The sequence below is a fragment of the Bombyx mandarina genome, chromosome 15 (assembly GCF_030267445.1).
Source record: "Bombyx mandarina strain Sakado chromosome 15, ASM3026744v2".
In the NCBI taxonomy this organism is placed as follows: domain Eukaryota; kingdom Metazoa; phylum Arthropoda; class Insecta; order Lepidoptera; family Bombycidae; genus Bombyx; species Bombyx mandarina.
In genome coordinates this window covers 12,269,058-12,297,023 of record NC_143221.1, presented here as the reverse complement: position 1 = coordinate 12,297,023, position 27,966 = coordinate 12,269,058, and the positions used below count along the sequence as shown (strand labels likewise).

The following is a 27,966-nucleotide window of genomic DNA, read 5'->3' as shown; positions in this document are numbered from 1 at the left end:
TATAAGACCATTCATCCACATATAAATAAAAAAGATGGATGAATGCTAATTTCTAAATTTTTTATTGCATTTAATATTTATTTACACAATTATTATATTTTGTTCAAAAACGATTCCAATTTCCAATTCAAACAAGTAACATTTTTTTTTCTGATAGCTTACACACTATCTAATATTATTACAGATGGTTTGTTGTTAATTTATATAACAGTATATGCAGAATACATGTTCATTAAAAACATTGCTTTAATTTCAAGTAAAACATTTAATGTTATAGTTATATTTAATTATAGTTGCATCATAAATTGCAAATATCACTTAATTTTACTGTGAATGCTTCACAAACAGACATTTATAACCAAACATGTATATGGCTTAAAATCGTTGAAGTAGAAACTATAACAAAAACCATTTACTCAAATATGTACTACCACTCAACAAAGCTTATTTTTTTATTTTTTATTGCTTAGTTGGGTGGACGAGCTCACAGCCCACCTGGTGTTAAGTGGTTACTGGAGCCCATAGACATCTACAATGTAAATGCGCCACCCACCTCGAGATATAAGTTCTAAGGTCTCAGTATAGTTACAACGGCTACCCCGCCCTTCAAACCGAAACGCATTACTGCTTCACGGCGGAAATAGGCGGTGTGGTGGTACATACCCGTGCGGACTCACAAGACACCACCAGCTAATTTAATGCAACTTATCAGAAAGTATTGAAATATCTACAATAATGTCAATACGTGTATCTGGTGACCAGATGACGTTACATAAAACAAGTCTATTTATTCATTAAGAGAAGTAACGACATCCTAAAACTATAACCATATAATTTAGTGCTAGTACAGTATGTATTGTTTTTTGAACAGCTTTACTGTGGCTCAGTGCGGGCTATTTCTGTTGAACTACGTCCAACATTTTCACATTTCCGACCACACTGGGTTACAATTCCACTAAAATGTCCATGAAAATTTTAACCTTACTTCTGTCGGACAGTCCGCGGGATTATTTCCAAGTTCGGTCGGCGCTAAGTGAAGTACTGCAGCGTGTGAGTGCGTCGCGGCGGGTTGACGCTGGCGTTGGACGTGGAGCCCACGATGAGGTAGCCTCCCGACGTTACTACTTTTTTGTTCTCCTCGTTCATTATCTGTGGAAATGTTTTTCTTTGTTATGTGCATGTAATACGACAAAGGGATGATCTTGTAGACCGACGGTCCGAATGTTGTTTTTTTTTCCTAAGCTGATAGATAGTCTTGAGGGGCTATGTCAGCGTGACCGGGCGAGTAGGTGAGCTCACGGGGCTCAAACCGGGAGTGTTGTTAACACTGGCTCTAGTGCCCTAGCAAGAGCAGTGCTTCGCAGAATCTACCACGGGATCGGAAACGCGACCCACTGAAAAGATCCGGCGGGAAACTCAGTGGGCTGTGTCTGAGAGTTAATTTACTCGTCGAGCCCTTCGTCGCAAGCGACGGGTTCGGCGAGGACGGTGACCGGTACTTGAGGTACTTGAAAGCACTGTTAATGGATCGGGAGGATAAGAATGTTGATGTTTGGAACTTGTATATATAAGCAAGTTTATCTTGAAAATGTCGTAAGCGAGATTCAGGCATTTGTCTAATATTTTCGTGTTCTGAGTTGGCTACCCGCCAAGTTATAATGTTTCAAGCTCGTGTTGAAAATCTCTGACGCATTTCGGTTTAAGCTTTAAACGTTGCGACCGTCGTAAGGAAACTTTAATTAATTACTATTCATTTGTAATTAACACTCGTCACACTAAACGTGAAGTAAATATTTTATTCAGAAAAGCTGCAACCTCCCTTATTGTTAAATGCTTAAACCTTCAAGTATCAGTCTCGACCCTTTGGTTGAACGATAATGCTCTAAAATTAAAGTTTTAGCATATGAAACAATTTCGAATGAAGAAGTCTCTAAGTGAGCTTTTGGTCAATCTGAAACTACCTTCAAATAGAAAATTAATTTAGTACTGATGTCGAAATTAACAATATTTTTCGAATATTTATACTTAGTATGTGGACATGATCTGTTCCGCACATATATCGAGGGGTGAACTGCTGTTTGGTCTAAGCGAAAATTCGCTTACCACGCGACATTTGTCTTTGTAATTTAAGGTGCATTTTATTTGGTATTAGTATCAACAGTTCGATGTTTTCAATTGAACTTCAATAAAGTTTACCACAATCGAATAGCTGAAGAAGTTTTTATTATGATTTTTTTCTCAAAATTTAAGCTCTAAATGGCTTCGCTGTAAAGTTTCATAAAAATCGCTGAAACTAAATAGCTTTTCAGCCTTCGATATATTCATCAAAATCAAGTTTTAATGCTATTATTATTTGAATTATTTAAAGATTTCGTTTTGTATGTATTCGAATCATTTCGGCACATTATTATATTCGATTTTCCTTGATGTTTCAGATTTTACTGTGATAGTCACTCTTGAAAAATTGATATGCACATTATAGTTCGTTCGCATTAAGAATGCAGTGAGTCATCAATGTTCGCCGGCCTAGCCCCGCCCCTTAACCAATCAAATCGTTTCAAATTACAAGGTCAAGTTCACAGTGACCAGTTGAATGTTTTTAAATATTTTAAACAGTCTGATTTAAATGTGGCTTTGGACAGTATAGTACAAAAAACGGCAAATGGATGCGGTATGCCCGAAAGAACAGTTTACTAGTATTTTTAGAATTGCTGCGACTACGTCTTACAAGCAGAAAATACCATGTGGTACTAAGATGACGTCATGAAACTCGCTGCACAAAATTATTTTATTATAATAAATACTAACGATACTAGTGATAGTGATTAAAATATTAATGACTTAATTTTGATTTTTAACTTTAAAGTGTACTTTTTAAATTCATTAAACTCAATCTTTAAAAATATAATGTGTTTGGATTTTAACACCAATGTGAATACACCTTTACCCTGAAGTTGCACTGACGACTAACTGCATTCTTAACGCGAACGGACTTTAAATACCTTCTTTTTTTTTACTGCTGGGGAATCCATTTACGGATACCCGGACTATAAATACCTGCTTGTTGATTATGAGAGGTGGTATCTGCGCGGGCACGGCGCCGGCTTTGCTCCCATTGTACGTCCCCACACATTTCACCGTTTGGTTCCCGCTGACGTCCTCGACCATGCTCACTGTAATTTATAAAACACGAATATTAATCCACCTGAATAACCAGTGCGCTTGAATTGTACAGGATACTATTACCTTAAGACGACTGTAAACATCACTATACTAAACTATACACATGACGCTATTAGTATGAAGTTGAAAGAATTCGACATTGAATGTTGTAAAAGCCTTAAATTTAAGTTATTGTTTTATGTATTTTTATTTATATGTATTTTTCATTTAATATTAGATTTTTTTTTTATGCTTAGTTTAAAAAATCATGCTTTAATAGCTCTTATATTGTACACTATTCCCCTCTTATACATCGTATTTCTCTCTGATAATGGTTTGCTGGAAGAAAACTCATGAGTTAAGCTCGCCTTTGTACATAGTATTTAGACATTCTTTAAATCTGTTTTTATTGTATTTTCTTTTTGTGTACAATAAGTATAAATAAATAAATAAATTTTTTAAATCCAATTTGGCAAAAACGAACATCCGTGTATTACTATACACTGCCCTTCAAAGCCTATATACAAAATTGTAATTTCTGATAAAATGAACTTACTCTCAAAAATTGTATGTAAAGCAAAATTATTATAACCAGTGGTCCACGGGTAGTCGAAATTCGACTTTATTCAATTGAAATTATAAGTTTGAACATTAATATGATTCTATTCTCAAAGACTTAACTTATACTTTTATAATCACAGATTTTGCCAAGACTACACTTTAGACAAATATTAATAAAGACAAACAATATTGAATATATTCTCAATTTGACCAGACTATATGCAATACGAAAAGTTTGAAAATAAACAAATAATATGCATGTGTGTGTGTCAAATACATGGTAGTGTGTATAATGTTTTTTTTAATGTATTTTTGACGGATAATTTAAAAAAAAAATTAACATTCTGCACTCTTCTATATTCTTGTGTGTGAAATTTAATAGTCCTTCGTCCGCGCAATTTTCGGAAAAAGGGGTATAAAATTTTTGCTTCACGTGATAATGAATATATAGATATAATTTTGATAAGTGATACAGTATTGATATTCGTAAGCGTACTCACTGATGATGGAAGACATTGGCGTGCTATCCTGGCTGGCTGATCTGGAGGCAAGTTTCCCGCCGACCGTGAGGGTCGGCACCACGGTGCTCTTCTGCAACGCCAGTACAACAAAAGATTACGCAATAGTAGCATCCTCGATTACAAACTTAATTCCTTACATATATGAAAGAGCATGCGGGCCTTGTATTAAGCGGTTACCAGGGTCCATGGGCATCATAAAGCGAGAGTCATCTTGAGACATGAGGTCAGTTTTTGTTGGGAGGTAAGATGCCTACATCTAGAAAACATCAATCGTATATAAATTCTAATTTGTTTGTCCCCGATTATAATTTATATACTTTACACGGCAAACGAGTGCAGAAGAACGATGGTAGGGCATTGTAAGACGCGTCAGGTCTACCCCCTCCACACCACAACCATTCTACTAAGAGTAAAACGTCTAAGAAGATATGGTAAACAATTACATAAAAAATTAACATATTTTTTTTTTGCGTACGCAATGAGCACCGTTACAAAACCGATGACACACGGGGTTAACGCACTCATACTAAGCACATGTTAAAAGCTCACACAAGCAACCTTGGCTCCACACTAAAACAGATATTTGTGCTTAGCTATAGTTTATTTTTTGGCGTATGTCTTAAGGTTTATTTTAGTATAATTCTTCGGCTTTCGCCTTCGGGAGCGTACGTCATTTGAAAACTAAAAAAACTATGCTTAAACAGCAAATTGAAATAACAATTAATTTCATATTTTTAAAATTCATGCGGGTTGAGATAATAGAATTGTTGTTTTGCTATCGGTCCTTGGTTTTCAAGTTTTCAAGTTAATCGGACGTTTGAAGCTGGTGAAAATTAAGTTTAAAAATTCCGTGACATAAAAAGACATACCAGGCTAATAAAAGCATGTTAAATATTAATACTCACTGGCAACTTATCTGTCTGCGATCTACTCTCAGGAGCGCCAGTTCCGTCGCTGTTATTATTATTGTTGCCTTCCTGCAAATTAAGCGGAATGGAATTATAATGAATTGATACACAAAGTTTTGTTTTTGTCGCACGTGATCAACTATATCAGTGTTTCCCAACCTTTTTTGTGCCGTGCCCCACTGTAACATTTCTATAATTATTATACCTAATTTTTAACATTAATAAATTGATTTGTTCACTTAAGAAGCGTAAAATGTATAGCGTATGAAATTGTTATCAGAACACAATAATTAATATTTCAAAACACACAATAAAAAACTGAAATTCAAATTCAAAATAATTTTAATACACATTATCTTTTCTTTTTTATTGCTTAGATGGGTCGACGAGCTCACAGCCCACCTGGTGGTAGGTGGTTACTGAAACCCATAGACATTTACAACGTAAATGCGCCACCCACCTTGAGATATAAGTTCTAAGGTCTCAGTATAGTTACAACAGCTGCCCCGCCCTTCAAGCCGAAACGCATTACTGCTTCACGGCAGAAATAGGCGGGGTAGCGGTACCTACCCGTGCGGACTCACAAGTCCTACCACCAGTAAAAAAGTAATATGAGGGGAGTGAGCGAAGAAATGATATATGATAGAGGAGTATGGAAGGAGAAAACATGTTGCGCCGACCCCAGGTAACTGGGAGAGGGGCAGGAAAACGATGATGATGACTTACTGATCGCTGCTGCGTGCACACGGAGTAGTGTTGCGACCAGTGCGCGCGCTGGCACGGGTAGTCGCAGTACGAAGTGTTCCAGCAACAATAAAACTGAGCTTCTTGGCTGCAGTTCGCACACCTACAAATTCATATACACAATTAATGTAATAACCTAACCCATACATAATATAACTGATATTCGATGATATTACTGGTGGTAGGTCCTCTTGGGAGTCCGCGAGGGTAGATACCACCACCCTGCCTATTTCTGCCGTGAAGCAGTAATGCGTTTCGGTTTGAAGGGTGGGGCAGCCGTTGTAACTATACTGAGATCTTAGAACTTATATCTCGAGGTGGATAGCGCATTTATGTTGTAGATGTCTATGGACTCCTGTAACCACTTAACACCAGGTGGGCTGGTGAGCTCGTCCACACATCTAAACAATAAAAAAAAACCTTAAAAATTTAGAAATATTTTTTTTTATTCGTGTTACTAATCAACCTCCAGGTTACCAGATTCAATAGACATTATAATGTGAACGTTGTCTCTCGTCTTGAGAGATGAGGTTACAGTCTCAGTTGTAAGATGACGGCTGTACCACACTTCAAACGAGAACACATAGCTGGTCTGCTTTTCGAACAGTGGTATCGTATCAAATTTTTTAAGCTATTGAAACGTTCCAGTACAAACAACTATTATAGATTTTCTCAGTGGGTCGCGATTTCGATCCAGTGGTAGATTCAGTGAAGTACTGCTCTTGCTAGGGTGAGCTCACCTACCCGTCCGGGCGAAGCTGTAATAGCTAAGAAGGCTACCAGCAAATGAGTGTCGCGTCATACATTAGTCGCGTTATACATCTGGGGTGACAATAAAATCTATAATTTTTTAGTAAATCTTCTCACCATTGTTTAGATTTAGCTAGTTTGACAGCTGTTTCCAATTCGATTTGCGCCAGACGCCTGGTCTCCATGACGAGCCGCTGTTTCTCTTTCTCGAACGTTGCGCGCATTTCCGCCACCGATAATTCTATGAATCGTATTAAATTAAACACTAATCATACCAACACTTAGTGACACCTATTTCTACCATAACGGGTAGATAACGGTATACGACAAGTATTACTCAAAAAAAAAACAATAATATCCAAAAAAATTGTATAATAAGTAGGTATAGATTATTTCGTAAGAAAAAGTCGTGAAGTCAAATGTGCAAAAGCAATAAGATGATACGTGCACAATGTGAAAGTTCCAAATGGGTCATTTGACCCGTTATGGCATGTTTAGTGTTAAATCAAACCCACATTCTAAATACTATTTATAGGTAGAGATAAAATAGTTCATTATCATTTTATTTGGTAGCTATCAGTTTGGTGTTTCAAACATTATTAGTAACATTTCCTAAATTTTTTTGTAACAAAAAAGAACATATTACACAAAATACACATTAGAAACTTTATGTTTGTTTACCAAAGTTATGTTTGATTTCGTCCAGTCTCTGCTGGTGCCTCCACTTGGTCTGTTCGAGCTGCAGCTTCAGGGACGTGACCTGCGTCGATGGATCGTCGAGATTATCCAGCGAATCCTCCAGTAGCGTGCGGAAGAAATCGGCTAGCTGCAACAAATGTCGTAACACTGAGTAACTATTCTACCAAAATTTAAGGTACATTCTTTATGATTTAATGTAACAAGATAAAATTAGTTCCAAACGAGTAACTGTGCAGCGAAATTTCAATGTGTAGGTTGGTTTGTTTTTGTTTCGCAATTGAGGGTATTTTTATTTTTATATAGTACAAGCCGTACTCGCCCGCTTCGCTGGGCATTTAAAATTAACATTATTATTTATGTTCATTATTCTTAAGGAGTCCAACGCTCATATAAATATTGGCCTATCCATTAAGTACACGTATTTTCTACATGGATACCAAGTTTCAAGTCAATCGGATGCATGGTTCAGTAGTTATAACGGAACATCCGTAAAAACCACTATAGATTTATATATTAGTATAGATTTTATAAACATATGGACAGGATTGTTTCGATCCCAGAAAAAACGATAGATGTAACAGTGGGTCATATTTTTATTGAAGCGAAAATATTATATTACGAATTTATGAGTATTTCTAATTTACCTTGATGGCATTCTGATTGAGTTTAGCCGTTAGAGGACCGACGGTAGATGGCGCTGGTACAATACCAATTGGGAAGTTGGGATCTAGTGGATTTTGTATCGACGGCCGCTGCTGTAACCTCGGGAGCTACATGGAAAGTAAGACATTAACGATGTTATTGACAAAGTCTGATTTAACGTATAAGATATTTACTATGCAAAAATTTACGTAAATCGCGCTAACGTCTCTTATGTTTGACGAGAGATGTAACGATGACTCGTCATGCTAGAGTCCATTAAATGTCTGGCGCAAGTCAAATAATTGTAAGCCATCGTCAAACAAGCTAAATCCAAACGATCCGTATTTATTTTATTGCTCTAGTGGAGCAGTTATTTATATATTATTTATATAATATTATTATTATTTATGTATTATTATTTATATATTTTCGGTAGGCAGCGGCTTGGCTCTGCCTCTGGCATTGCTGAAATCCATGGGCGACGGTAACCAGTCACCATCGGGTGGGCCGTATGCTCGTCTGCCAACAAGGGCAACAAAAAAAAATGTTTCAACAAAAGCCACAGCGTAAACGTCATAGCTGGTTTTGAGGCACAAGCTTCGCTATTGTACCAATTACACGAATGAGCAAAGAACACTTTCTAATACTTTTCTAGTTTTTTGTGTTTATCGGGTATCAAAGCCCATCGACATCATAACATAAAAGACCCACATTGGGACATAAAATCGAAGTCGCTCTTCATAAAGTCTAAAGACTGTTTCACGACAGGGCGGTGGTATGTAATATTGTAAATAATGTCGAAATTAAATGAACTAGTGGTCCTCCGGTAGTCGAAATTCGACTATAATTAAGTGAAATTACAAGTTTGTACACTATTATGATCCTATTGTTAAAGATTCAAACTTCTATAATCTATAACTCTATATTCTATTTCTTTCTCTTCTATATTATATTTTTATTTTTTTTATTTCCTTTGTAGGCAGACGGGCATACGGCCCACCTGATGGTGAGTGGTTACCGTCGCCCATGGACTTCAGCAATGCCAGGGGCAGAGCCAAGCCGCTGCCTACCGCTTAATACTCTCCATAAGCCTCGTTTGAAGAAGGACATGTCATAGCGCTCGGGAAACACCGTGGAGGGGAGCTCATTTCATAGCCGGATGGTACGTGGCAAAAAAGATCTCTGGAAACGCACTGTGGATGACCGCAGTGACTCCAGGTAGTATGGATGAACTCTACTCCGGTGGCGGGCGGTGCGATGGTAAAAACGAGATGCTGGTATCATCTCGAACAATTCCTCAGAGCACTCCCCATGGAACATACGGTACAAAATACAGAGGGAACCGAAGTCCCTCCGCAGACCCAGAGGCTCCAAACGATCCGAGAGAATGGGATTATCGACAATCCGAACGGCCCTCCTCTGTATGGAGTCAAATGGAAGAAGCTGGTATTTGGGAGCCCCGACCCAGAGATGGGAGCAGTACTCCACGCGAGGCCGGACTTGTGCTTTATAAAGCAAAAGTCTTTGTCCAGGCGTGAAGTACCGCTTCGCTCTGTTGATGACTCCCAGCATTTTGGACGCCAACTTGGCTTTGCCTTCCAAATGACTCCGAAACTGGACATCGCTCGAAATGTCGACCCCAAGTATCCCGATACTCTCGGAAGGTTGCAGGGATACTCCTTGGAATTGCGGCGCCATGACAAAGGGGTCCTTCTTCGCAGTGAACGCGCAAACTTGTGTCTTTATCGGGTTGAATTGAACCAAGTTCAATTCACCCCATTCGGAGACTCGCCCCAGAGAGTTCTCCACTTCAGACACAAGTTTTGATCGTCTCTCTTGCACCACGCTCCGAGAGAGACTCTGATGGCCGATATATCGCGCATCCTCCGTGCTATCATCTGCATAGCAATGCATGCCATCAATAGACAGCATGTCATTGATATACAGGATGAAAAGCGTGGGGGAGAGCACCGAACCTTGTGGAACGCCAGCGTTAATGGTCATGGTATCAGAACAGTCACCGTCTACAACGACCGTGATGCTCCGCCCATCCAAAAATATTATATTCTACACTAATATAATCTATATAACTTCTATAATCACAGATTTCGCCGAGACTACACTTTAGATAAATTTTAATAAGGATGAACAATAATTTATTCTCAAATTGACCGGACTATAAGAAAAGTTTGACAATATACAAAATATAGTATGCATGCGTGTGTGTGTCAAATACGTGCAGTGTAATGTTTTTTTGTTGATTTAATGTACTTTTTATACATAATTTAAAAAGATATTAACAATCTGTACTCCTTCTCTATTCTATTGAAGTGTGGGAAAATTGCAATTTTCGTAAAAAGGGGTACAAAGTTTTTGCTTCACGTATTAATATATAGATAGATTACAAAATGGCAACTCACTTCTGTGGGAGTATTTGTGACGACAGAGTCTCCGGGCCGGCTCGGCGGTGCGGCGCCGAGGGGCGCGGGGCAGGCGGGGGGCGCGGGGCAGGCGGGGGGCGCGGGGGCGGGCGACACGACGGCGGCCGGCACCACGGTCGCCGCTTGACCGAGCCTTTCCGGGACACCGTTCACTAGCGGCGATGTTGTGTTCGACTGTGTGATAATCAATGTACTACTTAGTTCAATAATTACTACTACCACTTAGTTTAATTAAAATAAATTATTAAAATTATTATTTAAATAATTAAATAAAAATGAGGTGTACTTTTTATTTGACTCTTACCTTGTAATATAACAGTACTGATTTTTTATAAAATTTATCTCTTACTAGTTTTTCAACTAGACGAACGAGTATTGAAATATTCGTGTTTTAAAAAAAACACTAGGGACGTTTCCGTGACTGACCCAATTAAAAAAATTACCCATATTTATTTAAGTTGTTATTCATATACATTCCTATATTGCGCTAACTACCGTCAAATATTATATATGGGCTACTTTGAATTTTACGATTGGAACATCCTATATGTTCGTCAGGAGCATTTCGCTCGAGTTACCTTATATAAAATTAGTATGTCCCTTGTGTGCTTACATCGATAGCTCCGACGGACATCACAGGTTGTAAACTAAACATCCACTGTCCATTGACGGAAGTCATGAGGGGCACCGTGTGGACGGTAGTCGGCACTTGCCCAACTGTGGGCGCCGACTGTACTAGGGTTGTGACCGCGGTGCTGGCCGAGGTCAGCGTAGGCGGCAACATCTGTGTTGTCACTGTATTTACACCATTGTTTCCTGTCAAAAAGAACGTAAATGTTTATTATGATAGGATTAATTTTTTAGTTATGACAACCCTAGTTAATGACGTGATAACGGATGTGCGACACGGCTCTGTATTGTATCTGTAAGACTACTACGAACGGTTGTTAGGTAGCAGCAAACGCGCAGACACCCCGCTGTTGGCTTTTTATACTGACGTTACAAAGCATATTATACGACACACGATTTACGGGTCAAATTCAAATGACAAACTAATCGTTGGGTTAACGGCGCTTATTAGGTACCACACGCACCGGTCACCGTCCTCGTCGAACCTGTCGCTTGCGACGAAGTACTCGACGAGCAAATTAACTCATAGACACAGCCCACTGAATTTCTCGCCGCATCTTCTTAGTGGGTCGCGTTTCCGATCCGGTGGTAGATTCTGCGAAGCACTGCTCTTGCTAGGATCAGTGTTAGCATCACTTCGGTTTGAGCCCCGTGAGCTCACCTACTAGTTAAGGTTACGCTGAAATAGCCTCTCAAGGCTATCATCAGCTTAGGTAGGAAAAAAAAAAGTTGGGTCGGAGCGGTGCCGTTGTCGTGCTTGCATAGTGTGCCATGACCCTTAATGTCTATAAGTTGATTCAGTTTGGTAGACCTGAGCTGCTGACTATGATGGGTGCGACACAGCGCGGCTGGCTGGCAGGGGGGCCGGAGGCGGGGCGCAGCAGTCGGGCCGGCGCCTGTGTGATGGCCGGCTGTATGGGTATGTACACCATGGAGTTCTTCCCGTTGAGCTGGCAGTCTTCGGGTTTCTTGGGCTGTGGGAAAGTCTTCTTCGCACGCGGACGTATTTCGGCCGCCCCTGTCGGCGCTCTTCGCGTTAGAGGCGTCACAACGACCTGTAAAGGTAAAATGTCAATCAATCCTACAATCAACTTACGGTTTTTTATATTCAAGATAGCCGTGATATTGCATAGTATGCTAATACAATTCAGTGAATTTTTTCATCCGAAATTTTGATCCTTGCACAAATGTATCAAAATTATAGTGTATTATTTAATTTGATTGATAAAACAGAAAACTAAATTTCAAGATTGTTTTTTTAAACGTCGCTACACGTTTGAAGACTTTGGTAGTGAGTTGTGGTCTGTCCTGGAGCTTTCAATGTTATTAGTGAATTTGGATTGCGCAAGTAGGTCTTAAGGTCATGAATCTAGTCATTAACTAGCGTGTGCTAGTACGCTACTTATTGTTATTAGTAGAATTTAACTTTGGCTTGATCAACTGCTAAATAGCATGAAATACTGGTAAAAATTAATCAAAATAGATTGATTTTGTTTCAAATAAAAATCAATCACCACGTGATGAGAACGATTCGACCGATTCGGCTCGTTTCTTATTCATGTGTCATAGTCAAGACATGGTTTGTATGAAAGAAAACTTGCAGATAATACACTGGAACAATTCCATACAATTAGAGATGTAAGATATGATCTGGTTCGACCGGTAACAGAACAACAAGTCACTTTAGCTAAGCTTTAGATTATGCCGTTTGTTCTTCCAGGGCCATCGCAAGACTATGACATGTCCTTCTTCAAACCAGGTTTGCGGAGAGTACTTAATGGTAGGCAGCGGCTTGGCTCTGCCCCTGGCATTGCTGACATCCATGAGCGACGGTGACCACTCACCATCAGGGGGGCCGTATGCTCGTCTGTATACAACGACAATAAAAAAAAAGACAACAACTCTTAGATAATTTTAAATTAGTAAGTTACCTTATTAAAGCGCACCTCACGTAGGCTGGAACTTTGATTCACGGGTCGGAGTTTGAATGCGTTCATCAGATCCATCTTCTCCATGTGCCTACTCGGGTCGTCTAGATCGATCGGTTCAGTCTTGATCTCTACTTGCACATTGTTAGTTTTGTTGCGTTCCGGTGACGTCATCCTGGCGAACGCCCGCACCCCCACCCTCCCCACCATGGGCTCGTTCTCATTCCTCGCTTTCTGCGACTTGGCCGAGTCGGTATTGCTGAGCGCGCTCGAGTCCGGCGTACTGTCCGCGGTTATGTCCACCGACGCGGATGCCGTGTTCGTTTTTGTGGTCGTCGTTGAGGTGTCCTGGGCCAGCGTGGACAAGGACCTGACGCTGCTGATGGTGGGCATGCCGGGCGGGTTGCTCATTATGACCGAGTCGGCATTCCGGGCCGTGTCGCGGGCGATTGCCGCCAGACTAGTGTCGTCATCCTCCGCCGTTCGATCTTTAACCGACTTCACAGCCTCTGCGGGCGGAGTCTTCTCTGTTAATTTTATCGCTTCGCTATCTTTAACTTTGATAACTGATATTTTACTTGCGGGTTTCTCTTTGTTGGCAGCGTTTGCGTTTTCGTTGTTTTTATCGCTCTTCCTGTCATTTTTTTCAGTTTTAGAACTTGTGCTACCGTTCAGGGATTTGTTACTTCTGGAATCCCTCCTCTTTTCATGTCTACTCTTGCTTTCCCTGCTGCGTCTCTCTGTGGAGCTCCTGCCTGGTTTATTTTTTTGTTTTGACGCAGATCTTTCATCTTTTGGCGTCACCAAAAGAGATTTATCGTTGGGGGTGCTGGTTCTGGGAGAGTCTCTGGTGCCGCTAGATTTCGGAGTGTGTCGGTTATGTTTAGGTAATATTATTTTTATTGGAGTGACGGTTCGGTTTTTCTCAACTATTTTCTCTTTACCTTTGACTGAATCGTTTGACTCATCGATCGAGATAACTGAATCATCATCGTCTATTGGAATAATAACGTTCTCTGGTTCTTTCTTTTTGATCTTTGGTAATTCTTTATTGCTCGTATCTTTTGTGTTTATCTTTTTATCAGATTTTTCATCATCGACTCGCTTTTTTTTCTCGTTGGCTGTGTTGTCTTGCACCGGTGTGTCTGTAACACAGGAGCGCCGTCTTTTCCTCGAGTTTTCAGTCTCTTTTGTGTCTTTGACCGCAGATTCGTCAACATCCATTAACTTTTGACTGCAATGTAATAGTTATAATCAATTGAACAGATAAAACCGAATATCTCGCAATGAATGAATAATAAAATTAAAAATCTTATTTTGATGCATTTAACTGATTACATATTTAACTAATTGTTTTATTAGCAACTAAAAAATATATATTTACTTCTGCTCCTTCACCTCGTCCTTTGAATCATTAATATCATCATTTGTTTTGTTACAAGGCTGCCCCAGTAGATCTTCTGCTTCGCTTATGTCACTGAAAACATTATTTGTGCTATGTCATTATGTTTAGTCAGGTCACCTAGAATGTATTTTTACCTTAACGGAGGCCATTAACAATGTAAATGAATATTTAGTAGACACGTAGAAATCTAACTGGTAAATCAAATCAAAACAATCGCAATTTAAAATGTAATAAGAGTTTATATTATAAACTTAGGTCAATGCACAATTGACGGTAATAATTTGTTATACCAAAATATATATTTTTAGCTGTTCTTAAGCACGAGAGCTGGTTACATTAAGTTATTCGGATGCCAGCGGTATAGATGATAATCAAATAATTTTGTACTTGGTATTGACTTGGTAAAACTAACTTTTCGTGTTAAAATTACTAGATTTATTTATTTAGACTCTGTGTTCACGCTAGTACAATATTTAATAGAACATAAATAGAGTTGCACAAATTATTCGACCACTTGTGACCTAAATTAATTATGTATGCAATAACAGTTTTCGATGTTTTGTTAAAGATACCGTAAAAATCTAATTTGCTCAATTTGTTATTAGAGGGAAAAACTACATATTATCTTCTATATGCTTCCATAACTAAATACACAAGGCAATGTATTAGCCATTTATGAGCCGCAACACATCAGACAAAATCCTTAGAAGATATCCAGTTTTTTTGTGTGACGGGCATGATATTATTAGCTAAGCGACAATTTACAACATAGTTCAAACAGTGTAGTCACCTGCCATTTGTAGAGTTCTTAGAGCATTTAGAATTGGTCCTGCTCTTGTCTTTTGTTGTATTCGGCGATTTATCCTTGACCGTAACACGTATCTCACCCTCGAACGATGGTATCTGAAAACCGACGGAGCTATTAACAATTACTTCTACCACAGCCATGTCTGGGATCGATTCTAACTAACTCAAATATAACGAGTCTAACTCAAATATATACTACTTCTTTTATGTATCATGTGTGTATTTCGGGTTTATTTATTTATTGTACCGTATGTTCCATGGGGAGTGCTCTGAGGAATTGTTTGAGATGATCCCCTCATCACCTCCCGCCATCGGAGCAGAGTTCACCCATATTATCTGGAACTGCTGCGTTCATCGACAGTGCCTTTCCAGAAGTCTTTTTTGCCACGTACCATCCGGCTATGGAATGAGCTCCCCTCCACGGTGTTTCCCGAAACGAAACGGATTACTGCTTCACGGCAGAAATAGGCAGGGCGGTGGTACCAACCCGTGCGGACTCACAAGAGGTCCTACCACCAGTGAGATTCTGTGAAGCACTGCTCTTGCTAGGACTAGTGTTAGCAAATTCTCTCAGGTGGAGCCCGTGAGCTCACCTACCCGTCAGGGCGTAGCTGGAGTAGCCTCTTAAGCTACCAGAGAATAAGTAAGGAAAAAAAAACGATGCGGGTGCGTTTCTGAGACTTCGATATCGCGCATCAAGATTAACAGCCTAGTACATACCATCACTCTCATTTGCTCGTTTAGTTTCGCAGGATCGAATTGCGTTCTGAACGGGGGGTAGACGAATTTTCCATACTTCCTCGATATGTTACGAATGTGCTCTTCGGCTTCCTGAAAAATGCAGACTTATATTATTACTAGCTGTACCCGTCCGCTTCGCTGGGTATTGAAAATTAACATTATTATTTCTCACGCTCATAAAGATTCTCATCTTTTTTTTTTTTATTGCTTAGATGTGTGGACGAGCTCACAGCCCACCTGGTGTTAAGTGGTTACTGGAGCCCATAGACATCCACAACGTAAATGCGCCACCCACCTTGAGATATAAGTTCTAAGGTCTCAAGTAAGTTACAGTTAATTTACGCCCCCGCAACTGGTGTAGGGAGTCCAACGCTCATATAAATATTGGCCTATCCATTAAGTACATGTATTTTCTACATGGATACCAAGTTTCAAGTCAATCGCATGCATGGTAGTTATATCAGTAGTTATAACGGAACATCCGTAAAAACCCCTCTGGATTTATATATTAGTATAGATAAAACTTTAAACGGAGATGTATTTTAGCAGTCGCTGTGACAGTATTACACTGTATTAACAGTCGGACTCTAAGCGGAATCGGAAAAAACGGAATATGACAATCTAATCTATCGTCTCGCGAGTACTATTGCTTGATAAAGTGCGATTTCTATAGGGTCTCTCTTCTATAGGTTATCCCCTCCATAAATAAACTGGTTTTGTTTTTATTCGTTGGAGATTTCGTTTTGAAGATGAACAATAATATTTGTAAAAGATCTCCTTTATACCTACTAAACTTACTGTACTTATTCCTACCGCGCTTTTTCAAACTAATCGATAAATAAAAATGTTATCGATTTTATTGCTTAATTTAGATGCAATATTTATTTATTTTGACAACGGAAGATAAAACTAGGATTAAAGAGTGAAAAATACATATCCATATTCTAAGAAGTATGTTATAGTTTAGTATTACAACATTTAAATGTGTGTAATTTTACAAATGTTTGAGAACGCCCAATTTGACTGATACCGGATGGATTAGTGTTAAACCGTATGAATTTAATCATCATCATAATCGGTTGCTCTCGGCAGAGCAGTCGTGGTCATGTGGAATTCTTGCTTATTAAAGCCTTGTGTTGAGTTGGGTAATCTATGTTATAGGTATAATCTGTGTCAATGCATTTTCCCTCCATTACTGCTGCAAAATATAAACAGATTGTTTGTCTCTAAAAAGTTACGTTTAATAAATTCTATAAAACTATCCAAGTTATTATTTAAATACGACAAAGTGGGTGATCAAACACCTTGACAGATGTTTATAAAATTTAATATCGAATCGAAACTCCGTTTCATCATTGACAAAAAAATCAACAAGAAACTAATGACTTTCTCGTTTCCAATTCCACAATACACAAAATTAGCTAAACATTTTTAAATCAGTATTTAAAATAAAGACTAACTAGAACATATGCGATATCGAGCACCAGTTAAAGGATGTCCGTAATGTTGCTGCGTGGTGAACCAACACTGTCTCACGCGCCTTCACAACACACATCCACTCATTAGGGGCCATCCATAAAGTACGTCACACGAATTTTAGGACTTTTGAACCCCTCCCCCCCTCCTTGTCACAGGTTGTCACATTTTTATAACCCCCCCCTCCTGATGTGACGTCACACATTTTTTAAATTTATGTATGTATTTAAAAATAATCGAGAGAAAACAGCTATTTTCATTTTTTACTTATTTTTATTAAATAATAATCTAATAAAATCAACATAAAGTCCAACATTTCATAAAACCGAAAAAACAAACGACTAGTTAGAAAATAATAAACGATTAATTATATTAATTAAAGATAAAAAACTTAATTATCGATTGTCCATGGACTTTGGATCCACTCTTTTATATCAGCTATTACTGGTAAATCAGGCACTTCATTTTCGTTCTGAATTTGAACGTCAGGAACATCCTTAGTGTCGACATCATTCTCTTCCATCCATAAAGCATCGTCATCATTCATTAAACAGAGAATTTCTCGGGCACGTCTAGCCGCAATTCTTGGAGGACGAATTTTCGCTAAATTATTAATAAATATAGATCAATAAATATATATCAAAAAATTATTAATAAATATAGATCAAGTTTGTAAATTTTTAAAATTTTTAATTCACATACAAACTGCGTTTTAGTATTTTAAATTTTAACATGTGACGTCACAAAAGTATTGACCCCCCCATGCCCCTTGTCACACGATGTCACACTTCGGTGATACCCCCCCTCCCCATTAACGTGTGACGTACTTTATGGATGGCCCCTTATGATTCAATCCAAACATATTGAATATTATTGGGTTCGATAAAACTCCTCGAAAATGCTTTTAATTACAACACATCTGTATAACTGAGATCTTAGAACCTTAAAACTCATGCTCGAGGTGGGTGGCGGCATTTACCTTGTAAATGTCTATGGACTCCAGTAACCGCTTAACACCAAGCGGGTTGTGAGATCATCAACCCATCTAAGCAATAAAAAATTGACGAGCTACGGCAAAATCGCCGTTGCTAACACAAAACGCTCTGTAATGCATTCGATTCACAAACCTGCATGCTGTCCAATATATCCTGTCGTTTAGTTCTAAAGTTGTTTGGATCCTTCTCCGAGTACAGGAAGCAGTCTTTGGCCGGCACCCAGGCTCGATCGTGGGCGCCGAAGAAACGCACGTCGACCAGACCGGCCGGACTCACTGACATGCCTTTGGCTGGCCAATACGGAAACCCTGGTAGCAGTAGCACATAAAATATTAAAGTATATATTATTATTACGGTAAGCTGCGACTTGACTCTGCTCCTGGCATTGCTGAAGTCCATGGGCAACGGTAACCACTTACCATCAGGTGGGCAGTATGCACGTCTACCTACAAGGGCAATAAAAATAATTAAAAATAAAAAGTATTTGAAGTCGTCGTGGCCTAAAAGATAAGACGCAATCGTATTAAGCGATGTACCGGTGTTCGAATCCCGCAAACGGGTACCAATTTTTCATTAGAAACACGTACTTAACAAACGTTCACGACTGACTTGACTTTCACGGTTAAGGAATAATATCGATAGTAAAAATGAAAAGCGCAAAAATATAGTTTGCGTAATTACTGGTGGTAGAATGTCTTGTGACTTCGTACGGGTATATAGCACGTTACAATGTACATATTATTGAAGATATAATGCAAGAAGAATTGCCGTCTGGCAATCGGTCTGTCGTAAAACTCATGACAAATCCCTATACAGCGACCCCACGCAAAGTGGGATAAGGACAAGAAGAAAAAGATTTTAACTTAGAAAACTAGAGTAATATCTTTTATATCCCCACAATAACTAAATCCACAGATACAACTACTAATACCTATCATACTATACCAATAATTTTATATCTTATTAGTAAACCTGAAGCTCTGCACGATTAGATGTATAAAAAATGATCATTTGTTGAAACTAATCGTGCCATGTGTTGCAGTTGGTGGAACTATCACAAAAGTCTTCCTTGAGTGCCAACGATTGCAAAGCCCTAAACACGTCATTACGGATCCTCTCGATCCACTAATAGTGCTTTTAGGTACCTCAAGCACCGGTCACCATCCTCGCCGAACCCGTCGCTTGCGACGAGGGGCTCGGCGAGTAAATTAACCCATAGACACAGCCCACTGAGTTTCTCGCCGGGTCTTCTCAGTGGGTCGTGTTTCCGATTTGGCGGTAGATTCTGCGAAGCACACTGCTCTTGCTAGGGCCAGTATTAGCAACACTCTCGGTTTGAGTCCCGTGAGCTCACATACTAGTTTGGTGAATCTAGAATAACCTCTCGAGGTTACTAGAATAGGTCGAACTTTTTTTTTTATTGCTTAGATGGGTGGACGAGCTTACAGCCCACCTGGTGTTAGGTGGTTAATGGAGCCCATAGACATCTACAACGTAAACGCGCCACCCACCTCGAGATACAAGTTCTAAGGTCTCAGTATAGTTACAACGGCTACTCCACCCTTCAAACCGAAAGGCATTACTGCTTCACGGCGGAAATAGGCGGGGTGGTGGTAACTACCCGTGCGGACTCCCAAGAGGTCCTACCACCAGTGATTACGCAAATTATAATTTTGCGGGTTTAATGTTTATTACACGATGTTATTCCTTCACCGTGGAAGTCAATCGTGAACATTTGTTGAGTTCGTATTTCATTAGAAAAATTGGTACCCGCCTGGGATTCGAACACCAGTGCATCGCTCAACACGAATGCACCGGACGTCTTATCCTTTAGGCCACGACGACTTCTCAGATATTTCATTATTAATAAATTACAATGCAAATTGTGTGTATACCTTTAAGTTTAGCCCACAAGAGTATGTGCGGAGTGGAGCACACATCGGTGAACCAGGTGGGTTTGCGCGCATGCGCGGCCGCGTAGCACTCGGGACACGCCTCGATCTCGCCCATCTCCGCACGACACGAGCGCACCACCGCCCTCGCGGCGCCGGTCAACTTCGACTGAACTGAAATATACGGACAATAAGTATGACGCAATATTAAAATTCGTTTTTTTTTATATATCTTAGATGATTGATGAATTATTAATATTTCGTATCAGTGTAATGACGAATCAACGCTAATTTTAAAATCTTTGTTAATAGAAAATGATATAGGCGTCGAAAGTTAGGACACACGACCGATGTCTCGAAAGGATTTTATAAAAAAAAATTTTTATTTAGATGCGTAGTTGAGCTCACGGCCCACCTGGTCTTAAGTGGTAACCGGAGCCCATAGATACAAGGTAAATGCCGCCTCTCACCTTGAGACATGAGATGTAAGGTAGCAGTTTTAACAGTACCTTAAGGCCCGAGAATTATACTTAATTATTCATTAGATTCAAATTATAAAAAATCTTTATTATTTAGCTTACGCAAATAGAGCGACGATTTTTAACATTACCAGTACCGCTAAGCTTAATGACTGCTTAATAGCAACTTACTAGTGCCTGTTAGAAAATGTTTAAAAATAATAAATCGTGTCCAGCCTCTAACCTCTAAACAATTACATGAAATAACACAGATGCTACTACTGCTCATGCAGTACAATGTCTATATGGTCGAATTTTATTGTTTTATGAAACAATAAAATCATATATTATTATCTTCTTATTAGTGACAACGAGTTAGACAAGCAGTTTTTTTAAACGATAGTATTCGAATACAAAGATCGCACTATGATCACATCATTCGACACGAGTATACCAGACGTATTTATTACGCCACAAGCGCTTTTTTTCACTTCGTAGGCAGATGAGAACAAGACACCTGTGTGATCACGATGGTCAATGCAAATAACACAGCCTAGGCGCTACCTACTGCATTAATTAGACAATAATGACAAAACCAATCTCGTCTATTTTCGGTGATAATTAAACATACTGTATGTCGTAGTACACAACTTTTTATAAAAAAACGTTGCTTGTATCTTGTCTCAAAACTTTAACAGTGGGTAATTTATTTTACGTACCGAACAGCATTAAACATATTAAACATTTTTACAGTTAAATTATGACAACTCTATTATAACATGACGGATTTAGTGTTATTATTACTTTTATCATATTATATAGGGTGTTTATTTATTTTTTTATTTAATTTATTTGCGTGGAGTGGAGTTGCGTGCAAGACCATGGCTGATTCAAAAGCAAGTATGTATTTTAAGTTTTTTTTCTTCTTTCATATTACTATTTTTTTACTTATTATGCGGCTTTCAACTATCGACTTTTAATAATGTACATCAAATACAGTAAACTGACACACGTTCTAATTGCAATTTAATATAAAGAGATCTAATTTCCATAGGATTTCTTGAGTTGTAGATGCGACAGCGTAATAAACCCATTCAACGCAAGATAAAATTTCGATAAACAATAACTAAGTCAATGTGATTTCTAAAGGCGAATTTACATTACGAAATTAGTGGCATGAAACTAATTTCGTGACACTAGTTTTACCAACAGTTTCACGTGTAATTTAATACTTTCGTAATGCATGCATTAATTTCATGCATTCAAATTAGTTTCGTGCGCTGCGCGATTTTTTGGTGAAATTAGTGTCATGCAACTAATTTCATAGTGTAGACGTGACGTGAAACTAATGTCGCGAAAGGGCCTGCGCTGTGCGGACGTGTGTATTGTTAGTTCGGACGCGCTTCAAGCGTTGAAAATAGCAAACCAACGATGGAGTACAGAATAAAAATTAGATCTTATTAATGAATATCAGCGACAAGGGTGTCTATGGGACCCGAAACACCTACAGTAAAAAAGCAAAATTATCATTTGAAAATAGTTTTTATAACTCTCAGGATCTTCATCTGCTAATTTAGAGACTAACTTCATTGCACCTAAATGCCTTCTTGTTGACAATCCTCGAATCTACCAACTTTTTTTTTTCTTGATAGTCTTTTTTTAAGTTTATATTCTATAGCTACATTGAATATAGCAAATTATAGCTTTGATGCTGAAGGCGCCATGGTTACTGCGATACTGTGAATTTCGCGACACTAATTTTTTAACGAAACTACTTTCGCATATATCGAAACTACTTTCGTGAAACTGATTATATTGGGGTTATATGATGCAATACATTTTACCCTTCAACAAAATCAATAATCAGATCTCAGAAAAACTACACAGCATACGAATATGTTAACAATCGAAAATCGAAGCACATTTATTTAGTATTCATTAAAAAGAACATGAAGGGAATGAAATTAATATGTCGTCAATAAAAAGAAGCGTGACAAAAGTTAATACATGATGATTTGCTGATAAATTCCGATTAAATGTAATAACATCAAAAGCAAGAAGGTGAACCAACAAAACAAGCGACACAACAACAGCCAAAATAATAATAAATATAAAAATTCGATACAACCCAACTCACGTGTGTTGAATATAATACTATTGTGGAGTATCCATTGGGCGTCGGCGTAGAAGGCTTCGGTGCTTCCGTAGAGGCCGTTGGCGATGTTCGACTTCATGCGGGATAGGTCCATGGGGTGCACCACGTACTTCTCATAATCGGGAAACGTTTCGCGATCAACCGGGGTCATGAATGGCTCCACCTGGGAATTTCACGTAAATTCTATATTTAAGTTTGGCGGTTTTCATCGATTTTAGTTGAACTTATTTTAGTTGTTTTTTTTTAAATTAATGACAAAGGAAGATCTTCCATCGAGCCGGTATAGTTGCTCGATAGACCGACGAACCATATTATGTTGTTGTTTCGGAACTGTATATACGTATATATGTGCAAGTTTATCTTAAAAGTATCATCAATATATTGTTCAATGATGGCCACCGAAATAACTTGAATTTTCTATATCTTGGTAATGAGAATAAATAACTATTTAATTGAAATTTACCAAATTTGTTTTTTTATAATGCGCAATTGCTTTACAGGACCAAACAATGATTGATAGTTAAAAACATGTTAATTAAGTTGCTTTTTGCGACCATACAGTTTCTAGTCGAATTTTTCATTAGAAGCTATTTTATTTATTATTACTATTTCGCAAACAGGTACATCAATTTTTTGGATAGACTGGCGCGCCACCTATCGTCAATCAATGGAACCACACCAGAAATCGTCCCTGAAACACAAACTGTTCTTTCAACCAAATCGGATAATCGACGTGTGAAAAGTGAACGCGAAGGTCTATACAGTTTTTTTTAACTTTTTTCACACATTTCTCACGGTTAGGTGTAAATCAGAACAAACAGAATACTACGGGATAGAATAAGATTTTATTTCTAAGACACGATATGTCGTGAACTACTCGTGTCATGTAAATTAGGTCTCAATTTAAAGTCAAGCCGGGGCTACGTGTCAATGCACATAAATGAATTATCTAATCATAACGGCATCTCTCCGTCGACGATTAAAATATTTTACTAAACGCATGTTACAAAGGACTTTTCGCATCAATTTACTTCTTTTAAATCAGCTTCCGGTCTTTTTAAGATGAGATGAGGTGGTTTTGTGTCTTTGTTTAAATTTTTTAAATACAATATCACCTTATGTGATCAATACTTTGAGAAACATGACATGACAGTATAATGAATTTAAAGAATCGAAGAAAACGCAACCCACATCCGAAATGTGCACAAGGCGTGGTTTATTATTAGCGTGATAGAGCGAGCGAGGTATAACTTCGAGTGCTTATCGATCGAGCAGTGTGAGAGGGATGGCGAATGGCGTCACGCGACCGGTGCTACCTCCGATAAGTGGCAAGGTCATTTCACCCGCGCTCCGAGTGCCGCGTCTACACAGAGTCATACAATGGCCGCCCGCGAGTTCGCCACGCGGACTAAAGCGGTGAAAGTAGACGATTGAGTAATTGCACACTTGTAATGTACGAGAATAAAAACTAGGGGTCTTGATGAAATCTCGTTATTTTTCTATAATAATCAAAGCTTACTAAAATAACGCAATTATTTATATAAATATGGGACCGATAAATTTCTTTCGAAATGTAGCAACATTATTTATAAAAATAACATATTTAAGCATCTTTCTATATCATTAAAAAAGTATATAAACTTATTCAATCATCAATACATAAAATTTGTGTTTTTTACATAGTCTAATATATTACCCCATTCAGATCCATCATCCTCTCCAATGCAAACTTTAGTAGCTCACAAAGCATTCCCAATGATATCTTTTTCATTGCCGGTGATCTGAAAAGAATAGTAGCCAATGTTTCTTTTATTTAATTTAAATGTTGACAATATATGGTTTATTTTATAATTGTTTTATTAGCATTCATATTATAATATATATATATATATATATATAATTCATAATATATAACATGTAACAAATCATTATCTTAAATTCATAAAAATAATGATTATATTATCTTTTAAGTTAAATATGTCAAGGTATTATGAATGCAGCATATACATTTCCATCATGCATATTTTGAATGATATTTGTAAGCAGTTTATAGTTCACCTGATGTTAAGTAGTTTCCTTAGATAGCCTATAAATACCTCACAGTCAGTCCGCAGTATGATTTACATAAGAATAATATATAAATAAAGATTAATTATTTTTTACAGAGTATTTGTTTCCAGAATTAATTGAATCATAAATGGCTATAGATTGACATACAGTCACGATCCTCAGCATTGAGGGAACGACCAGAAAGAAATGGCTATGCTAATGGAAAATCTAAAGTTTTCATTGCAAACTAAAAGAAAAAAGACAGTATTAATAACCTAGAAATATTGTAATTAATGTTCTTGTTGTCTTGTTTTATTATATTATTGCATCATTGATTATGAACTTTAAAATTTAAATAGTGTTAATATTATAAATTTGTACACAAACATACATTATTGGGAGCCAGTGATTTAGTGGCTGCTGTTTGAAGTTTTATCTATGAGATATATTTAATTTATTTTTAAGTAATATTTAACTTGGGGCTTAATTATTATACCATGACCAATATATTCCCACACAGTGATACATAGTTCATTGAATTTCACCATTATCTCCATAACTTCAGTAACTATATTTAGAAAGCTTACCTAGTTTCAGAGCTTTCTGCATTCAGTATTATTAAGCAATCAGGGCACACCCAGCTTTTATCTTCTGTAATTTTATTACGCTCTGCACTTGACAAACATCTATAGTGGAATGATCGAGGGCAGACATTACAATGCATTGGAGCATGGGTCTTCTCATGTTCAGCCTGTTCAACTTGCCAATGACAACGCCAGCAATACAAATCTGACTGAAGTTTTCCCAGGACCTGCTTTTAGATTAACATATAATTGATTTAATTAATGTCCGCATTTGGTTCAAATAATCATATATTAAAATTTGTTGAATCTTTCTGTATAATAATTTTTTAAAATGCATCTTTTGCACTAAATACCTTAATGATTTTGACATTAACAGTATTGATAAAAAGCTCTCTTATTTTATGTGATATGCCTTTCATTTTATTGTCTGAATTTATTTAAAAAACTATATCTAATCTTAATAGGCATATTACAACAGCCAGCATAAATAACTTCGGTATTGTGTTTGCTTAGTAATTATTGTTTCAATTTATACTTACAAGTGTTTCAAGTTTTTTCTTTTTAGGAGTGCCAGACTGTGACCTCATCCCTTCAACCTTTTCACCTGGTTTATTCTCTTCGAGTTCATCATCAGTCATATCATCCTCTTTTTGCATTTTCCCAGTGACAGAATTCAAGAATTGTTTCACTTTATTCACAAATTCAGGGTTCTGTGACCGCATAGATCTTTTCGTGACAGGTTTATCAGATTTCTCACTACAATTGCTCTTCTGTGAGTTATTACTGTGTCTTCGGGCTCCATGTATTTTTTCGGCTTCAATGGAAGCATTGAGACTAGCATTAGAACTATCTAGAATAACTCTAGATTTCCTGGTCTTGGTTTTTAATTGAGTACATTCACTTATTATCTTTGACTCCTTTGCTGATTTTATAAGAGACTTAAGCTCTCTACTGATGCTTTTATTGTGATCTTTTTCTTGCACTTCTGGTATTTCAACTTGAGAGACATTTTGATCTTCTCTCTCGACTATGACATCTATTGGCATTGCAGCAGGAGTAGGTGTTTCTGACTCAGCCTTTTCTGACAACTGGATTGTCATAACAACATTCTCATTAGAGATTTCATGCAATGGAATTTCTTCTGGTGTTATAATAGGTGTTGCTGTTGATTTAATATCTTTAAGAGATTTGTCTTCAGGTTCATCAATATCTTGAACCATTTTTGGTGGATTTATTTCTGGTATTGTAATATTCTCAGTGACAGGATTAGTAATTTCCATTTTACTTGAAGAATCAACTACTTCAGTCTGCAATAAGTCTGAAGTTACATCTTCTGTGGTTGGCTTAATCGGCGAAGGTATGTTACAAGGTGAAATTGGAACGGTTGCATTGACATAAGATGAACTACATGGCTGTTCAATATCTTTAGTTGGTGAAACAATAACCGTCTTTGGTTGATCAAGATCTTTAGCTGGCGAGGATCTCTCATCGGAGGATAGCTCTGTTGGACCTGTTGATATTATTTCGGAATCTGATAGGGCCTTGTCTGTTTTGTTGTTGTCCTCCTCTTCTTCCATTTTCTCCACTACAATAACCATTTCAACACTGCCATTTGATCCAGTCACCTCCTGCGTCTCAGGTACATCCTCAGTGGTCGAAGTAACATCAGTCTCCATGTGGGTTTCAGAATTATCCTCCATAGCCTGTAACAATTTTTATTTCATCTGTAATCAGCATTGGATAAGACTATGTTTTTACTGTGCTTCGAAAGTAAATGAATTGTCCAATAATAACTATCTACCGGTCAAACTCAGCCACCCTGCCAGCTACTTACATACCTACTTTGAGTACAATCATACAAAAATAAAGACTCACTTTAAGGTTGAATTATCTCACAGAGGAACAGAAATTTAATTAGCAGCTGTGAAGTTCTAGGTTTTACATGTACTTTATAGGTTGTCTATTTCAATAATCTTCTGTTATTATCACAAAACATAACAATAACGAACGGAAAAAATCACACACATCGCCATCGCATCGCACGACGAGAGTGACGCCAAACGACCCTAGATGGCGTGCGATGCTATCAAACAACATTCAAAAGGTATATGCTATCTCACTCCTTCAAATTAATTTTTTTCTTCTTGCCAAACTCATTCTGTTATAATCGTGCCTATTGTACTCTGTTGCACAGATTTAACTCTATTTTAAAAAAGTCTTCCTTTAGGAAATGGAACAAAGAAAAAAATTAGTCGACACTTCGTCAAAAATTTTAAAATTAAATTGCAATTGTTATCTTAAATTGCTTTTGAGTGTTATTTTCTACATCAAAATAACAAAAGTAATAAATCAGTGATATAATGTTTTTTTAATGTATAAACTGATTACTATACTTATTATCAAAACAAAAAAATGTCT

At 37.7% G+C, this 27,966-nt stretch overlaps 1 protein-coding gene across 6 annotated transcripts; it reads right to left on the bottom strand.

Moving 5' to 3' along the window:
• Positions 1–220: 220 nt before the first annotated feature.
• LOC114250321 (MYND-type zinc finger-containing chromatin reader Zmynd8) lies at positions 221–27,671 on the bottom strand. 6 transcript variants are annotated; one of them, XM_089733062.1, is made up of 23 exons: positions 27,424–27,671; positions 26,088–27,251; positions 25,552–25,778; positions 24,612–24,696; positions 22,889–23,078; positions 20,306–20,476; positions 18,543–18,718; positions 15,919–16,029; positions 15,182–15,294; positions 14,371–14,463; positions 12,990–14,220; positions 11,870–12,113; positions 11,042–11,244; positions 10,514–10,602; positions 10,408–10,477; positions 7,990–8,115; positions 7,328–7,472; positions 6,764–6,887; positions 5,879–5,999; positions 5,150–5,221; positions 4,224–4,323; positions 3,058–3,173; positions 221–1,149 (listed from the first exon to the last, which is right to left on the bottom strand). In XM_089733062.1, exons 2-23 carry the CDS (start codon positions 27,246–27,248, stop codon positions 1,030–1,032), a joined length of 5,088 nt encoding a protein of 1,695 aa, XP_089589188.1. In that variant the 5' UTR covers positions 27,249–27,251; positions 27,424–27,671; the 3' UTR covers positions 221–1,029. The 6 variants fall into 6 exon arrangements, with proteins under 6 accessions (XP_089589188.1, XP_028039943.2, XP_028039946.2 ...); XM_028184142.2 differs by having other exon boundaries at positions 10,408–10,602; XM_028184145.2 differs by having other exon boundaries at positions 4,224–4,314; positions 10,408–10,602.
• Positions 27,672–27,966: the final 295 nt, after the last annotated feature.

Bases quoted from the DNA above. Each gene is read 5' to 3' on its own strand.
- LOC114250321 (XM_028184142.2), bottom strand. From the start codon at position 27,248: ATGGAGGATAATTCTGAAACCCACATGGAGACTGATGTTACTTCGACC. The intron at 6,888-7,327 runs GTAAACAAACAT...TACGATTCATAG, and splicing joins CGAAATCAAACATAACTTTG to AATTATCGGTGGCGGAAATG. The intron at 3,174-4,223 runs GTGAGTACGCTT...TATAAATTACAG, and splicing joins GCCAATGTCTTCCATCATCA to TGAGCATGGTCGAGGACGTC.